Here is an 18795-nt window from a genome sequence, read left to right on the forward strand (position 1 = left end):
AACGACTCCTAAGGATATAGCTAAATAAATAATGCCATACTCATACAATGGGTAGCATGAAAAATTGTTTGGAAAATTGCTCCTAATAATTTGGAAAAATGTTTATGTTATAATATATAAGGACTATACATAATTGTATATGTGGGGTGTCCTCAAATGTGTAATGTATATATCATATATCTGGTAGTAGAGAGACTACGCAAATATCCTCCAAAAAAGTAAATTGATTATCGGATTGTGGAAGTCACTTTTTAGTCTTTTTAAATACTTTTCTAACATTTCTTCCTTCCTTCCTTTCTTCCTTTCTTTTTCTTTCTTTCTTTCTTTCTTTTTCTTTCTTTCTTTCTCCTTCCTTCCTTCCTTCCTTCCTTCCTTTTTCTTTTCTTTCTTCCTTCCTTTCTTTCTTTCTTTCTTTCTTTCTTTCTTTCTTTCTTTCTTTCTTTCTTTCTTTCTTTCTTTCTTTCTTTTCTTTCTTTTCTTTTCTTTTTCTTTCTTTCTTTTTCTTTCTTTCTTTCTTAGTAGGCTCCACGCCTACCTGAACTCACAACCCCGAGAGACTCGCAGACAAGAGTTAGCATGTACTACTGACTGAGCCAGCCAGGCACCCCTCTAACTTTTCTACAATGAATATTTATTATGTTTATACACAGAAGATAAAAACATGCATGTGTGTTGCTTATTCATTACTTTAATTATAAGACAAGACAGAGGCCATTTCTTCCAGAAAGCCTTCCCTGAATTTCTCAGGTTAATCTACAAATATGTGCTATGTTCCCTTAGCCTATCCTACACACTCCATCAGATGTTACTATATTATACTGAAACTCCAAAGCAGCAACAGAAACAGATCCACGGAGGGACTAGGTGTCTCAGATAATGGAATTTTCAGCCACAGTTTATGAAACAACTATGCATAACATATTTAAAATTTACAAGTCATCTTCCCCTTTGGTAATAGCATCTAGGTAATTCAAAGTAACCCTCTCTTGGAGACAACTACAAAAGCTGGATAAAAAAAAAAAATCTCACAGGCTACAGAGAGCTAACAAGAGAGTGATAACTTACTATCAGTATCTGGAAGAAGATGGAATCCAAATAGATAAACCCCATATTTTCCCCCCTTGTGGGAGGTCAGGGATGGGGAAGGAGAATTTACTAATTCTCTAAGAGGCATCTGAGAGACTGAAAGACTGGTCAGGGCTTTTGATAGCTTTGTAGCGGCGAAGGGTTCAAAATTTGGAGTCTAGGGCCTTCCACAGCAAGGTTATTGGTTGAGATGCAAAAGGCTGTGTACTAGGAATAAGGGTTATCCAGAAGTACACCTAGACCAGCTCATTATAACACAACTTCAAATTATCTCATTTCCTGACCTTGAATTAAGGCGACCCCAAAGTGTTGCTAACCCCAAGCCTCTGACAGAAACAAATGGAAATCTCCTCCAGTGGAAGCTAACTTCATCCTAGCCCTCAAATTATTTTTAAAAATAATTTTCAAATACAATATGTGATACAAAGTGTTTTAAAAAACAAGATTCACAAGGAGCGAAGAGAACATGAATGAGAGCCAGCAGAAACAGCAATTAATAAAATAGAACCATAGGGAGATACAGAGTTTAAAATAACTCTGCTTACTATGACCAAGGAAATTGAGAATTTCCGCAAAGAACTAAAAACTACATGCACACACACACAGACACACACACATGCATAAATAGAGCATATCTGAAAAAGAACCATATAGAAATTATAAAGCTGAAAAATATAATATATATAATAAATATAATATTAGACACAAAGCTGAAGAGAAAATTAGTTACATGAAAAATAAGTCAGAAGAAAATCTTCACAATGAAATATGGAAAGATAAAACTGGGCAGAAGTAAGATTATAAAATACCATCTATTTAGAGTCATCAAAATTTACTATTAATTTAAAAAATAAAAGGTGATAGGGATGCCTGGGTGGCTCAGTTGGTTGAGCGGCTGACTCTTGATTTCCGCTCAGGTCATGACCTCGGTGTCATGGAATTGAGCCCCATGTTGGGCTCTGCGCTCAGCAGGGAGTCTACTTGGGGTTCCCTCCCTCCCTCTCTCTCTGCTCCTCCTCCTGCTTATGCTCTCTCTCTCTCTCTCAAATAAATAAATACATATTAAAAAAAAACTCAAAAGGATAAAATGGAGGAGGATGTTTTTGGTGAATTAAAACATGTGCATTATTTTACCTACCCCCTGGATGTATTTACACACACACACACACACACACACACACACACACACACGTACATATACACATATAGATGTTGTATATATATATGTATGTATATATATAATTTCATATACTGATTGGTTCTTAAAAAAGAAATCTTATTTTATTTTTTTAAAGATTTTAATTTATTTTTTTGACAGAGAGAGACACAGCAAGAGAGGGAACACAAGCAGGGGGAGTGGGAGAGGGGGAACAGGCTTCCCGTGGAGCGGGGAGCCCAATGCGGGGCTTGATCCCAGGACCCTGGGATCATGACCTGAGGTGAAGGCAGACTCTTAATGACTGAGCTACCCAGGCGGCCCCAGAAATCTTATTTTAATGATCTTTGTTAACTATTATAATAATGACACTAAGTAGTTTCACATATACAACTTTATTCAACTCTTCAAAATAACTCTATTAGATAGGTATTACATTATCTCTACTTCATAGTATTCTATGTATATCAATGTAAAACTATCAACTATTTATTAAATAATAACTGTTATTGATTTAAAATTAATTACACGTGGTTGATATTGGACTAGGTATTTCAACAACCCTAGGGAGGTAAATCTTTTACCGCTCTAATATTACTGAAGAGGAAATGTTATATTTATTTCTAGGATAAGGACTTTTCAACGGAACTAAGTTTAAAAAAATATTTAATATCTTAGAGAGGAGCACTCATCTGGGCCTCTTCAATTTCTTTTGTATTTTCTGGAGTATTAAATATAAAAAATGGACTGGGGTTGTCAAATGAGTCCAGAAAAATGCCAGCCTAAGCAATATTTTTTGTGATAGTGAACAAGTTTCTGGGAAAATCCTAGGTAGCTAGGTAGCTCTAGGCCAGAATTCAGCAGCCAATAGCCATGGGGCAGGATTCAGAGATATATCTTATTTGGTTTGTCTAGTGAAGTGCACACGGCATTTTAAAATTGGATTAGTTGCCAGTATCTGAGGACCAGAAGTATTCTGTGAAAATCGACATTGCAAATTTCTCTTAAAAATGGAAAGAACAGTCCACTCTGGGGCTATATTCCTGATGTAGAGATGAACTGCAGCCGAGTTGCAGCTGCCCAGTAGCATTTAAGTTGGTTCCTCTGCTCATTGTTGTGCTAAGGCTGTGATTAGGCCAATCATATTAAGATTTCTAAAGACATAGAGCTATGCTGTATCTATACTAGCATTTCACACTAATATCTATATTAATGTGGAATTTCTATAACAGGAACAGACACAGGACTCCATGGCCATTGTTATTCTGAGTGAGAATGTTCGGGCACTCTCTTGTGTTCACCTCTGATAAGACCCTTTGAATTTTTAATGTTTTAACTCTACCATAAAAGAGATTCCAGTTAAGATTTGGCCTGCCATGTGCCTAAACTACCCCAAGAGAGAATGTGCTCCTGATCAAGTGGATTTAAGTCTATCCTTTCCTAAGGGAATTTTTCAAAACAACTAGAAATTAATGAATGACTTGGCACCCCCAGACCCTTCCCAGTCCCACAGACTTTTTTTTTTACGATTTTATTTATTTATTTGAGAGAGAGAGAGCGAGAACACTTGAGCAAGTGGAGGGAGGAGCAGAGGGCGAGGGAGAGGGACAAGCGCACTCAGTGCTAAGCTCAGAGCCCCGCATGGGGCTCGATCCCAGGACCCCAGATCATGACCTGAGCCAAAACCAAGAGTCAGATGCCCAACCGACTGAGCCACCCAGGTGCCCTGTCCCACAGACATTTTTGGTTGATGAGTTCATGTCCCAGGTGCTGATTACCCTTGTCTTTGACCATAGCCATCTCTGGGCCCTTAAAATGCACAGGGTTTGAATCTGGGATGTAGAGACTAAAGGAAAGTAAGGCTTCAGCTGACTCTCCCTTAAAAGGCATTATTAGCAGCCTCCTTTTATAAATTTCTTCAGTGTTTTTCTCCATAAACTTTTAAGAACTGATATACAGGTGAACATGCCCTGCCAACTACTACACCATTTATCTTCCCCTTTTATAGCAAAACTCTTTTTTTATGGTGATAAAATACACATAACATAAAAATTACCATTTTAACCAATTTTAAGTGTATAGTTCTATAGCATTAAGTAGACCCACATTGTTGTGCACCCATTACTACCATTTATCTCCAGAACTTTTTCATCTTCCCCCACTGAAACTCTGTACTCATTAAACACTAACTCTCCATTCCCCCTGTGGAGGTTCAGAGCATGCCACCCCAAAATATGCCACTTTGGCATAGTGATTATTTTGAGTTAAAGGCACTTGAAAAACAGCAAATGCAAGAAGTGCATTCTGACCTTCCTTTTTCTTCCTGAAAGCAGGAGCTAAAACTTTCATGTGAAGCATGCCTTCCTTATACCAGGAAGAAGAAACATTCCTATCACCAGAGAGGAAGTTGAGGCCAGGAAAAATCTGTACAAACAGATTTTGTTAAACTAACCCTTACCTTCCAAGTCAGAATTTCTCTAGGATTAACTGCTCTATCCCAACCCCTTTGTCTTGTCACATTTTCACAGTTTATTACTTTGTCCAACCTAGTATATAAGCATTTGGGTCTAATTGTCTGGGTCTTCATTCTTGGGAGGGCTCCTATATATGCATAAATATTGATAGATAAAATTTGTATGTTTATTTCTTACTGATCTGTCTTCTATCCATCTCAGCAGGACACCCTGAGAGGGCAGAGGAGGAATCATAGACCCCATACCTTTATACTCTATTCCCTCACCCCCCAGGCCCTGGTAACCACCATTCTACTTCCTGTCCCTATGATTTTGACTACTCTATGAACTTCACGTAGGAGGGAGCATACAATATTTGTTCATTTGTGACTGTCTTATTTCACTTAGCATAATGTCCTCAAGGTTCAACCATGTTGTAGCATGTGTCAGAATTTCCTTCCTTCTTAAGGCTGAGTAACATTTCATTGTGTGTGTACCATACTTTGTTTATCCACTTACTTGTCAATGGACTTAAGTTGTTTCCACCTTTTGCCCTTACGATAATGCTGCTATGAACATGGGTGTACATTGTGTTGAAGTCCCTGCTTTCACTTCTAGAATTGGAATTGCTGGATCATGGCAATTCTATGTTTAATTTTTTCAGGAAATGCCATATCATTTTCCACAGCAACTGCACCATTTCACAGTCCCATCAGTGTTGCACAGGGGTTCCAATTTCTCCACATCCTTGCCAACACTTGTTACCTTCTTTTTTTTTTTAAGATTTATTTATTTATTTGAGAGAGAGAGAGAGAACAGGGGAGAAGCAGAGGGAGAGAGAGAATTTCAAGCAGAGTCCCCACCGAGCACAAAGCCCCACTAGGGGCTCGATCTCATGACCCTGACTGGATCATGACCTGAGCCAGAATCAAGAGTCAGATGCTTAACCAAATGAGCCACCCAGGTGCCCCTGTTTTTGTTCTTTTTTAATAGCCATCCCAGTGGGTGTGAAGTAGTATATAGTAAAAGTTGTTTTGCTTTGAAAAAGCAAAGCTTTGAAAGTTGTTTATATTTGTTCCCATTCTCTTTTCAAACCACTCTACGTATCCCCACTTCTCCACAGATAAGCCTCTTTTAAGGTCACCAAAATCCTTGATCATGCTGAATCCAATGGTCACTATTCAGTCTTCAACTCACACAACCTCCATGCAGCATTTGACATAACTGAACACTCTTGAAACATTTTCTTCATTTGGTTTTCTTTTTTTTTTTTTTAAGATTTTATTTATTTATTTGAGAGAGAGAGAGAGAGCACAAGTGGGGTGGGGGCAGAAGCAGAGGAAGCAGGCTCCCTGTTGAGCAGGGAGCCCAACATAGGACTGGATCCCAGAACTCTGGGATCATGACCTGAGCCGAAGGCAGATGCTTAACCAACTGAGCCACCCAGGCGCCCTTCATTTGGTTTTCTGAACACCACTGTCTCTTGCTTCTCCTCCCTCACTGGATATTCCTTCTCCAACTCTTTTGCTGGATTCTCATCAACTTCGCCCTCTCACACCTCTCTTCTCTCTACCTATATTCCCCATGTAATCTTACCTAACTGAAAGGCTTTAAAAATCATTTAGACCTAGACAACTCACAAATGTTTATATCCATTCTGACCTCCCACCTGACCTCCAGACTTGGGCACCCGACTTCCTACATAACATTATCTAATAGGCATTTCAAGCTCAACTTAGCCAACATGTTTAAAAATGAATTCCTGGTTTTTCCCACCAAACCTGTTCTTCCCTTAGTTTTTACTTACTTCGATAAATAGCAATTCCATTCTTCCAACTGCTCAGGCCAAAGGTTCTGGAGTTATCTTTGGATACCTTTATCCTCTCCTTCTCTCATTCCATAACAAACCCAGTCATCTCTATGTTAAACTATATCCAGATTGCAACCTCATTTCCCCTCTTTCACAGCTATCTGGATAGTCTCTAGATAGTTGATATAATAAAATCTAGGAGGATAATCAAGCACACATTGTCTGGACACTGTGTTACATAGAATACACAGAGAAGAAGACACAGTCCTGGGATTCCTGGGTGGCTCAGTCATTGAGCGTCTGCCTTCAGCTCAGGTCATGATCCTGGGGTCCTGGGATTGAGCCCCACATCGGGCTCCCTGCTCAGCAGGAAGCCTGCTTCTCCCTCTCCCACTCCCCCTGCTTGTGTTCCCTCTCTCACTGTGTCTCTCTCTGTCAAATAAATAAATAAAATCTTTAAAAAAAAGAAGACACAGTCCTTCCCTTTTCAGGACCTTAAAATCTGTAATCTGGCTACCATCTTTATTCATTCATTCAACAAATATCTATTGCATAAGAAAACAAAACTGGTTTCCCTACATTACCAGACGCATGAACAAAAGTTAACTTTAAATGAGCTGTCCTTTGAAATGTTCTCTAAACCAGTTGCTCAAAGATTTCTAAGACAGCTACCTGAGTTATTACAATTTCAAAGTGTTTTTTTTCCATCAAGTCAATGTGGTAAAACATGTCAACACTCAATGGAATTTCACCTGAATAAAGTTTTTTTTTTTAAGTGGTAAACAGCACTACAGAGCCACTTGGTTTTTCTTCTAAATAATAATTCCATTCACATCATTTGAAAAATAACACTAGTTTCCCAACTAAGTATTTAATGTAAAGTAAGAGGGAATGTTTTTTAAGACAAAAAGATATTTTAATTGGCATAAGAATTCTAAATGTAGGGATGCCTGGGTGGCTCAATAGGTTGAGTGTCTGTCTTTGGCTCAGGTCATGATCTCAGGGTCCTGGGATCGAGTCCCACATGGGCTTCCTGCTCCGCGGGAAGCCTGCTTCTCCCTCCCCCACTCCCCCTGCTTGTGTTCTCGCTCTTGATGTGTCTCTCTCTCTGTCAAATAAATAAATAAAGTCTTTAAAAAAAAGTGTGGGTTTTATTCCTGGTGCAGTGGCAGCAGTAGGATAGTCAATGGGGTGTTTCTAAGTAGAGTGAACAGAAGCAGTGCTTAAGACATGCATCAAATGAGAAAGCTGGGCAGCCAATAAGGCGCTAGAGCTCTATGAGAAACAGACCTACTTATTGCCCATATGACAACCTGAGCTCATTTACTGAGTGCCAATTATAAGCCAAGCACTGCGAATACAAAATAACCAAGTTATGTTGAATTGCAGAAAGAGTTGGAAATGAAGAAATGATAGACTTCTGAAGAGAGCACCAACTTGCAGTGGTCTTGAGAAAAGTTATAGCAGGCTCAAAACAAACAAACAAACAAACAAACAAACAAACTCTACCAAATTAGTGTATACCAGGGTTTCTCAACTCTGGTCTTACTGACATTTTGGACTAGATAATTCTCTGTTGTGGGGGCTGTCCTGTGCACTGTAGGATGTTTAGCGGCATCCCTAGTCTCTGCCCCCTAGACAACAACAGCACCACACCCCTAGACATGACAATGCAAAATGCCTTCAGATATGGCCAATATCCCTCACGGGGCAAAATCACTGCTGCTCGAGAACTAATTGGTATAACTGACAGCTTTAAACCCTATACAACCTTGAGATATATGTTCTAAGACAGGTTGGGGTATTTTAATTTCCAAGTGAAGAAACTGTAGTAAGTAGTGGGTAAAAACATTGTGAAATTGCTAGTTCCATTTACCTTTGAGGGCTGACACAATTCCATGGTTATTAAGTTAGAAATCTCTTTTAAGCCCATTCTGTGTGCCAAGCATTGCTTTGGGACTGGATATATAAGTGGTCAAGTAGATGAAAAAATCTTCCCTTGGGGAGCCTGAGTGGCTCAGTTGGGTAAGTGACTGACTCTTGGTTTCAGCTCAGATCATGATCTCAGGGTGGTGACATCAAGCTCCACAACAGCTCTGTGCTCAGCATGGAGTCTGCTTGGGATTCTCTCCCTTTCCCTCTCCCTCCCACTCTGCACCACCTCCCCACCCCATCTGCCCCACCCCCACCCCCGGGCTTGGGGAAGCTCTCTCTCTTCAATAAAAATAAATAAATAAAATCTTAAAAAAAAAATTTTTTTCCCTTATAGACCTGATACTCTCATGAGGAGAGGGAGGGTAAACAAAGAGATAGGAATGACATTTAGAAGGTTGGAAAGTGCTAAGTGCAAGAGGACAGTTAGGAAGAGGGATAGAGAATGCAAATTTGGGGACAGGGTAGAAATTTGAAATAGGAAAATCAAGAAAATCTCATCAAAATGGTGATATTTAAGCAAAGACTTAAAAGGAACAGGAAGTAAACAACACAGAAAGCAACATCTAGGACATCTAGGACAAACTCCCTAAAGGGAACATCTAGGACAAACTCCCTAAAGCAAGAGTGGGGCTGGGTTTGTTGTGGAATAACCAAAAAAACAAACCAGGGTGACTGGTCAGATAGGATCAATTATGATGCTTCCATTAACCACTCATCTGGCTAAAATAAAGTTCTCTGATTGGCTTCATGGTCGGCTTTGAAATGGAAAATTCCTTGATATAGTTTGTTGCGGATTGGGGAACAGGGTAGGGAAGCACTGGTCCTTAGCACCTTATAACTCTTTGAAAATGTAAAGTAACCCCAGCAATTGAAGAGTAATCCCAAATATTTTACCTATAATTAGCTCCCAAGGTGTGTCTCAAATAGAGGAAATGGTCTTCACACTCTCTCTTTTCCCATTTTTTTCTTTTTGGTTTCATCTAAAATGAAAGAAAATTTTCTCATTAAAAAACAGAAAAATACTGGTCCAAAGTGAATTATTTTTAGAAAAGTATACTATAGGGGCACCTGGGTGGCTCAGTTGGTTAAGCGGCTGCCTTCAGCTCAGGTCATGATCTCTGGGTCCTGGGATCAAGCCCCACTTTGGGCTTCCTGCTCAGCAGGGAGTCTGCTTCTCTCTCTCTCCCTCTCTCTCTCTCCTGCCCCTCCCCACTGCTCATTCTCTCTCTCTCTCTCTCTCTGAAATAAATAAATAAAATCTTTAAAAAGAGAGAGAGAGAAGTAAACTATAATTTGATGAGACTGAGCTATATTATTACCTGATCAAAGAAAGAAGTGGGCCCAATGTCCAAAGATTTAGCTTCAGTCAAGTCTCCCATTCTGCCATGAGACCTAAGAAAGAGAAATTAGAACTCTGAAGACAAGTTATCATGTTTGTAGGTGATATTTCAAAGCACTTCATAGTTTTAAAGTTTAAATATTCTATTTGCAATGAAATACAAAAAATTTTGGGGTGGAGGAATGCAACTCTTCCTTTATCTGTAGCTTTACTTCATGGGCTATCAACTTGGCATAGATGCAATCAGAAGGATCACATGCTGTGGGCAAACAAAGCAATAGCATGTCACTGCCAAGTTTCTCAACCTTGGCATCACTGACATTTTGAACCAGATAATTCTTTGTGGTAAGAAGCTACCTTGTGCGTTGTAGGATGTTTAGCAGCATCTCTGGCCTCTACTTAACCAGATACCAGTAGCATACCCTCTTACCCAGTGCTGACAACAAAACATGTCTCCTGACATTGCCAAATATCTCTTGGGGATCAAACCTGCCCCCAGTTGAGAATGACTATGCCAGTGCAATGGCCAAGAACAAAGGTTTGATGTGGAAGGAACTAGTGAAGATAAGTAACACTGCTGATGACAGGGCCATTTACAGCAATGCCACTCAAAATGTGGCCCCCTGGACGAGGGGCCTCAGCATCTCCTGGGACCTTGTTAGAAATGCAAATCCACACTCAGACCCCTACTTTACCGTGTAACAACAAAATCAATTCAAAATGGATCACAGAATGGGAAAAAATATTTGCAAATCATCTATGTAATAAGAGTCTAGTATCCAGAATATATAAAGAACTCTAAAATTCAACAATAAAAAGATAAAAGTTTACTGACTCAATTTAAAAATAGACAAAAGATTTGGATAGACATTTCTCCAAAGAATATATGCAAATGGCCAATAACACATGAAAAAATGCTCAACATCATTAGTAATTAGCTAACTATCAATCAAAACCAAAATGAGATACCACTTTATACCTATTAGGATGGCTATAATTAAAAAAAGACAATAATAAGTGATGGTAAGGATATGGAGAAATTAGAAACCTCATACACTGCAGGTAGGACTGTACAATGGGGCAGTTGCCTTTGAAAACAGTCTGGTAGTTCACTGAAATGTTAAACATAGAATTGTCCCATAAGTCTCAGCAATTGTATTCCTAGATATATATCCAAGAGAAATGAAAACATTTATGTCCACATCAAAACTTGTACAGTTATGTCATAGTAGCATTATTCACAGTAGCCAAAAAATAGAAACAACCCAAATGTTTATCAATTGATACATGAAAAATATTCTACAATTAGATAGTGGTAGTGATTATACAGGTGAAATATACTAAAAACCTCAGAATTGTACCCTTAAAATGGTGAATTTTATGACATGTAAATTACCATTTCTTTAAAAAGGAGTACCCAAGAGCCCCAGCCAGTTCCAGCTTCCACCCATAATAACCTAGAGCTGTCAAATTCCAAAGATCAGGTCCTCAAAAATATCCGAGTGCCTTAAAAAGTACCAACCTTTTGTCCAACCAGCTTCTGCAATTTTCAGACCCAAAGAATATTAGAGATCTGCTGGTTCTGACTCCAAAATAGCCTTATATGAGAGTTCCATTCAGAACTTCAAGACCAGCTGATTCCATTCATGTCTTTTATCTCATTCATCCTCAGTCACTTGAAATGTAAGCTTGAAATTTCTGGATTAAGACAGCCAACTGAACACCAAGTCCTCTACATTCTGGAATTTATATAAGTCAGGATTTCTTTATTTTTAATTACCAGAAATTTAACAACACAGAAATATAATATCTTACATATTTGGAGGTAGAGTAACTAGTCTAGGGTTTTCCAATCCAGTAGCTGAATAACATCACCAAAGGCTCAGGATCATCCCATCTTTCTGTTCTGTGTTTTTCAGATTTCATCCTCAAGGATCATTTTCAGACTTGAAAACACCTAAAAGAAGAAAAGGGATTATATTTTCTCTTGTCTTTTTTTGTTTAAAACTTAGGAAACTTTTTCCAGAAGTTTTCAACTGCTTATCTTTTTTTAAATTTTTATTTATTTATTTACTATATAATTATATTAAAAAATTTTTTGAGTATAGCTGGCACACAATGTTACATTAGTTCTAGGTGTACAGCATAGTGATTCAACATCTCTATATGTTATGCTATGCTTACCACAAGGGTAGCTACCATCTGCCACCATGCAATGCTATTACAATATCATTGACTATATTCCCTATGCCGTACTTTTTATTTAAAAAAATGTTTTTTAAGATTTAATCATTAAATAATCTTTACACCCAATGTGGGGCTCGAACATACAACCCCAAAATCAAGATTCGCACGCTCCAGCAATTGAGCCTGCCAGGTGCCCCTGTACCTTTTATACCCATGACTTACTCATTCCATAACTGGAAGCCTGTATCTCCTACTCCTCTTCAACCACTTTGGCCATTCCTTCCACCCTCCTTCCCTCTGGCAACCTTCAGTTTGTTCTCTTTGCTTATTCATTTGTTTTGTTTTTTAGAGTCCACATATGAGTGAAATCATATGGTATTTCTTTTTCTCAGTCTGACTTATTTCACTTAGCATTATATCTTCTAGGTCCATCCATGTTATTGCATATAGTAAGATCTCACATTTTTTATAGTTGCATACCATTCTACTGTGTGCATGTGTGTGTGTGTGTGTGTGTGTGTGTGTACATATACATATATGTCATTTAGATTGCTTCTGTATCTTGGCTATTTTAAATAATACTGTAATAAACATAAGGGTGAACATATCTTTTTGAATTAGTATTTTCATTTTCTCTGGGTAAATACCCACTAGTGGAATTATTGGATCATGTGGTATTTCTATTTGTAATTTTTTGAGGAACCTCCATACTGTTTTCCACAGTGGCTGTATCAATTTACATTCCCATTGGCAGTGTAGGAGAGTTCCCTTTTCTCCACATCCTCATCAACACTTGTTATTTCTTGTGTTTTTTATTTTAGCCATTCTCGTAGGTATAAGGTGACATTTCACGGTGGTCTTGATCTGCATTTGCCTGAAGATTAGTCATGTTAAGCATCTTTCTATGTGTCTGTTGGTCATCTGTATGTCTTCTTTGGAAAAATGTCCATGCAGGTCCTCTGCACATTTCTTAATTGGATTGATCTTTGGGAGTTGAATTGTATAAATTCTTTATATATTTTGGATATTAACCCCTTATTGAATATATCATTTGCAAATATCTTCTGCCACTCAATGATTTTTCTTCGTGTCTCATTGACCAAAATTGCCAACAAATGTCTTTCCTAAACAAATCACTGGGAATGATTGGAATTGCTGTGTATTAGCCTAGCCCAATCAGGATGTACCCTTGAGGATACATTCATCTGGTGAGGTACATGGTTAGGCAGAGAAGAGTGGACAACTGAACTAAGGCAGGATTATGTTAGCAAGGAAAAAACTAAAATGAATTCTAAGTAGGCTGCCAACAGCGTCCATTACAGGCATCTAATATCTACTGACTTTTCATCCATTCACATTAAAGCAAAACTTCCCAGTGGACAAAGCCCTCCCTACCAACACAGACATCACAGTTCTTCCACTGCATCATTGTAAAATATTAACAGGCAAGCAACACCCATCAGACATTTAAGGAAAAAGTGCAACATGGAAGTGAAAGATCATAAGAATTCTTTCAATCATGATAGAGTAACTGATACCGGACACAAGATTTTCCACCATTAACAACTATCAAACTGAGCAAAATAAATAACTGTTTTTAGATATTCAACAGTAGGAAACATAGAACTGTTATCCCTAACCCAAGAGAAATAAATGAAGAAACTTCATGATTAAAATGGCTTTGTGCCCCCCAATGGCTTTTTGCCTGGGGGCACTTTCCACTGGGAAAGGCCAAATAAAGCATAGTGGTGCATCTGAACCATGGAGATAGAGATCAGGTATCAGTGAGAAGGAAGCTGCACAGAGAAAAATGCACAGGAAAAGACTCCACAAGACAAAGAACAACTGTTAGGAAGAGAACAACTACAGAGAAGCTATGGGCTGAACAATGATCACAGGTTGAACAGGGATGGGAGATGTTGGTGTTCCACCTAACCACAGTGGAAAGATTTAATTAACCACCCCAGAAATTTAGCAGATATCCCAGAAAGTCCAGGTTTTATGAACAGGGTTAATCTAGCAATACAGTAGCCCTATTCAAGAGAAAATAATGACACAAATGTTATTTAAAATTTTCTAATAACCTCTTGGGAAAAAAAGTAAAACTAACAGACAACATTAATATTTTTTAAAGATTTTATTTATTTATTTATTTGAGAGAGAGAATGAGGGAGAGAGAGAGCATGAGAGGGGGGAGGGTCAGAGGGAGAAGCAGACTCCCCGCTGAGCAGGGAGCCCGATGTGGAACTCAATCCTGGGACTCCAGGATCATGACCTAGCTGAAGGCAGTCACTTAACCAACTGAGCCGCCCAGGGGCCCGAGACAACATTAATATTAATAAAATATTTTATTTTACCCAAAATATCTAAAAAGTTATCATTTCAACATGTAACCAACATAGGAGATTATTTTTTTCCAACAAAGAAGATTTTTTAAAAGATTTTATTAAGTAATCTCTACACCCAACGTGGGGCTTGAACTCAGAACCCAAGATCAAGAGTCACACTCTCTACCAACTGAGCCAGCCAGGCACCCCAACAACTTGGAAGATTATTAATGAGATAGTTTACAGTCTCTTTTTACACTAAGTCTTTGAAATTCAGTGTTCATTTTATACTTACAGCACACTTCAATTTGGACTAGTCACATTTCAATTATTAATAGCCATACATGGTTAGTGGATTTCATATTAAAGAGTGGTACTCTAGGGGCACCTGGGTGGCTCAGTTGGTTAAGCGGCTGCCTTCAGCTTGGGCCATGATCCCAGGGTCTTGGGATCGAGTCCCACATCAGGCTCCTTGCTTCCCCTGCTCCCTCTGCCTGCCACTCTTTCTGTCAAATAAATAAATAAATAAATAAAATCTTTAAAAAAAAAAAAGAGTGGTACCTTAGAGTAAGCTACTGTAGCTCTGTCTAAAAAAATTTAAAAACAAACCTTGAAAGTATCACATTGAGATGCAAGTAAATTTTTTTAAAGATTTTATTTATTTGAGAAAGAGACATCTAGAGAGAGAGAAAGAGAATGAGGGGGGTTAGGGGCAGAGGGAGAAGCCTCCCTCCCTGAGCAGGGAGCCTGATGTGAGTCTTGATCCCAGGACCCTGGGATCATGACCTGAGCCCAAGGCAGACATTTAATCGACTGAGCCACCCAGGCACCCCGAGATGCAACTAAATTAACTATTTTAATAATATTCAAAACTCTATTATGAAAGAGAATAAAAGTCACTCAGAGTAGTGTCTGTAGTGGCCAGCATAAGATAACAAATTACTAGACATGAGAAGAATTGGAAAATGTGACTCTTAACCAGGAGAAAAAGTTGTAAACTCAGAAATTAGAGAGATGATGAAAATAGGCGATGAGAACCTTAAGCAGCTATTATGTGTTTAAATATTTAAAGGAATACATAAATGTAATAAGATAACAAATACAAAATCTTTTATTTTTTTTTTAAGATTTTATTTATTTGACAGAGAGAGACACAGCGAGAGAGGGAACACAAGCAGGGGGAGTGGGAGAGGGAGAAGCAGGCTTCCCGCTGAGCAGGGAGCCTGATCCCAGGACCCTGGGATCATGACCTGAGCCGAAGGCAGACGTTTAACGACTGAGCCACCCAGGAGCCCCAACAAATAGAAAATCTTAATAGAGAAATTGACACTATAAAAAAGGGCAAAATGGAAATTCTAGAACTGAAAAATATGGTATCTGAAATGAAAAATTAACTGGATAGTTTTGACAGGAATTAGACACTATAAAAGAAATGATAAGTGGCCTTGAACCATCCAAACTGAAGCAAAAGAGAAAAAATAAAAACAAAAAAACAAAACCAAAGTCAACCAAACCTCAGTAACTATAAGACAATATTAAGTTGTCTGATTCAATGTCTGGTGAGGTCCAGCTTCCTGGTTCATAGATGCCCGAATCGTCATATGTGGAAGGGGCAAGGGATCTCTTTGGAGCCTCTTTTGTAAGAATACTAATCCTAATCATAAGGGCTCTCTTCTCATGACCTAATCATCTCCCTTCAAATACCATCACACTGGGGTTAGTTTTCAACATATGAATTTCATCATATAAACAAAAAATCTGTGGGGTCTTCCATAATTTTTCAAGTGTGAAAGTTTCCTGGGGAGACCAAAAGTTTCAGAACCTGTCGAATCCTTCTCCATATTACAACCTCATTCACAATATATTATGAGTTCAACTCAGCACCTCATTCCCAATTTATTCCCAGTTCAACTCAACCTACTCAACGTTTAACACCAAAAATAACCCTCATCTTATTTTTTTTTAAAGTAGGCTCCATGCAGGGCTTGAACTCATGACCCTGAAATCAAGACCTGAGCTAAGATCAAGAGTCAGATGCTCAACCAACTAAGCCACCTAGGCACCCCAACCCTCATTCTTTAATAAGCAGTGGGGAAACACTATCAGGAGAGATGGGAAGAGGGAGCCTATGAATAGTACTGTCATTTGTCTCAAGTATTTCATGTTGTTCTTATCTTTCTTTTATGAACTCTTAATATTGATTCCTATGTATCCTTGACTAATAAACACTTGAAACTTCCATGTGAGTAATGATACTCCTGACATGTTGGCCATGGGAATATTGCTTGCAACCATATATGTCTTTCCCAAAGTCCAGCCTTAATACATGGATGCTACATAGAGAGTATGGGGAAAGTAAAGAAGTTCTATCATTAAGTATCTAACTATTCTCTAGTTACAAAAAGAAGTAATAATATATTGAAAAATTTAAGGTAACGTAGGATGTTGTTGGACAGAACTAAAGTAGGGAAAGGATTATAGAAAAGCAGTGGCAAAAGAGCCACATTTAGGGGTGCCTGGGTGGCTCAGTCTGTTAAGCATCTGACTCTTGATTTTGGCTCAGGTCATTCAGGATCGTGAGACTGAGACCCACACTGGGCTCTGCAATGGGCATGGAGCTTGCTTAAGATTCTCTCTCTCCCTCTCCTTCTGCCCCTACCCCTGCCTCTCTCTCTCCTCTCTCTCTCCCCCTTTCTTTAAAAAAAAGAAAAAGAGCCACACTTAATTTCAAAGAAAGGCTCTCTCCAGGTGAGCAAAAGAGGGCAGCACTGCAAGAGTCATTGATAAAAAAGGTTTGGGATAGTGCATCCCAACCTCTTGTGAGGATCCCTTTTCGGTGCTTTTTTTTTTTTTTTTTTTTAAGAACTTATTTATTTATTCGACAGAGAGAGACGGAACACAAGCAGGGGGAGTGGGAGAGGGAGAAGCTCCCCGCCGAGCGGGGAGCCTGATGTGGGACTCAGTCCCAGGACCCCGGGGTTAATGACCTGAGCCAAAGGCAGACGCTTAACAACTGAGCCACCCAGGCACCCGTTGGTGCTTTCTAACAGAATTACTCTCAGGAAAGTTACCATTAGCCTCCTGACGGCTAAAATCAATGGCTTAGTTTGAGGCTTCATACTACCTGATCTTTCTTCAGCAGATGATAGAACTGACCAAACTTTTGTTCTGTAAAACTTTCTTCTCTCCTTACTTCCATGTGACTATTCTCTAAAGCATTTTCTCCTTCTTGTCCTATTATTCTTCTGTAGTTTTCTTAACAGAATTTCCCACTCTCATTGTAAGCAAACAAAATCCCCAAACGTTAGTGTCCTCCTGGGTTGTGTTGTTTGGGGCCCCTTTTCTCTTCTCCCTGAACTACCATATTCACAAGTCACATGTCTATATCTTTGGATCCATATTTCTAACTGACTACCAGATATCTTGCCCGGATGCCCTGCAGGCATCTCAAACTTAAAATGCCCAAAGCTTATCTTCCCCTCAAACTCCTACAAAACCTACTCCTCCTCCTTTATTCCCTATCTCAGGGAGTGTGGTACCACTATGCACCCAGGAACCGAAGCCAGAAACCTGGGTGTCATCCTCAACTCCTACCTCTCCACATTTAATAGACCATTAAGTTCTCTTAATATGTTAAAAATGTTTCTGCACTCCAACCTCTCCTCTCTAGCCCCCCAACAGCCTTCATATAAGTTCTGATCATTACTGATATCAACAATAACATCTTAGCAAGTCTCCCCTACTATGAGGCTCTGTCATTTCCAATTCTTTCTTTAGAATAGAGGCCATCAGACTTAGAGATTTCAACTGTTCAGAAAAGTTTATAAAATGGTTTTGATATTTGACATAGTATGACTTTTTTTTTTTAATTTTGTCAGGCCCCATAACCCAACATCATCTACTTTCACTATCATTTCATAATAATAATTTTAAAAGACTTTTTGACTTCAAAAGATAGAAAGTACTATACTCTCATAGAAAACAGTTCTTTAAATATATTTGACGTTTTAAATGAAACAGTGTACTGGGGTGGGGGGATGGGTTAGCCTGATGATGGGTATTAAGGAGGGCACGTTCTGCATGGAGTACTGGGTGTTCCACGCAAACAATGAATCATGGAACACTACATCAAAAACTAATGATGTAATGCATGGTGATTAACGTAATAAAAAAAAAATCTTTACTTAAAAAAAACAAGAGAAACAGTGTACTGGATGGGAACCACTGCTCTAGAATTTAGACTGCCATCACAGTAATCTTCAGCTAGCTTGAAAATCTCTGTATTATATAAACATTTAAATTCATCCATATAATCTCCATGCATATCCTTTTACTGGCTTTAATGGCTACATAGTATTCATTATGTTGACATGTTATTGGCATGTCTATTATAGTCTTCTATTTTAGGCATTTTTAAAAATAATAAACTTTAAACATTCCTGTCACATATCACCTCCAGGCCTTACAATAAAAACCATCCTCTTTAGGGTAACATAAAAAGC

General features: G+C 38.6%; 1 protein-coding gene across 1 annotated transcript in view; it reads right to left on the bottom strand.

Moving 5' to 3' along the window:
* Positions 1–18795, bottom strand: part of LOC148163804 (uncharacterized) — a 124349-nt gene that overhangs the window by 102350 nt on the left and 3204 nt on the right. Inside the window, 3 exon segments of the mRNA XM_088025735.1 lie at positions 9335–9420; positions 9760–9832; positions 11595–11618. Coding sequence (XP_087881861.1) covers positions 9335–9420; positions 9760–9832; positions 11595–11618 — 183 coding nt within the window.

The sequence above is a fragment of the Eumetopias jubatus genome, unplaced genomic scaffold (assembly GCF_037043125.1).
Source record: "Eumetopias jubatus isolate StellerSeaLion01/CBP00866 unplaced genomic scaffold, mEumJub1_p1.0 scaffold_8, whole genome shotgun sequence".
Lineage (NCBI taxonomy): Eukaryota > Metazoa > Chordata > Mammalia > Carnivora > Otariidae > Eumetopias > Eumetopias jubatus.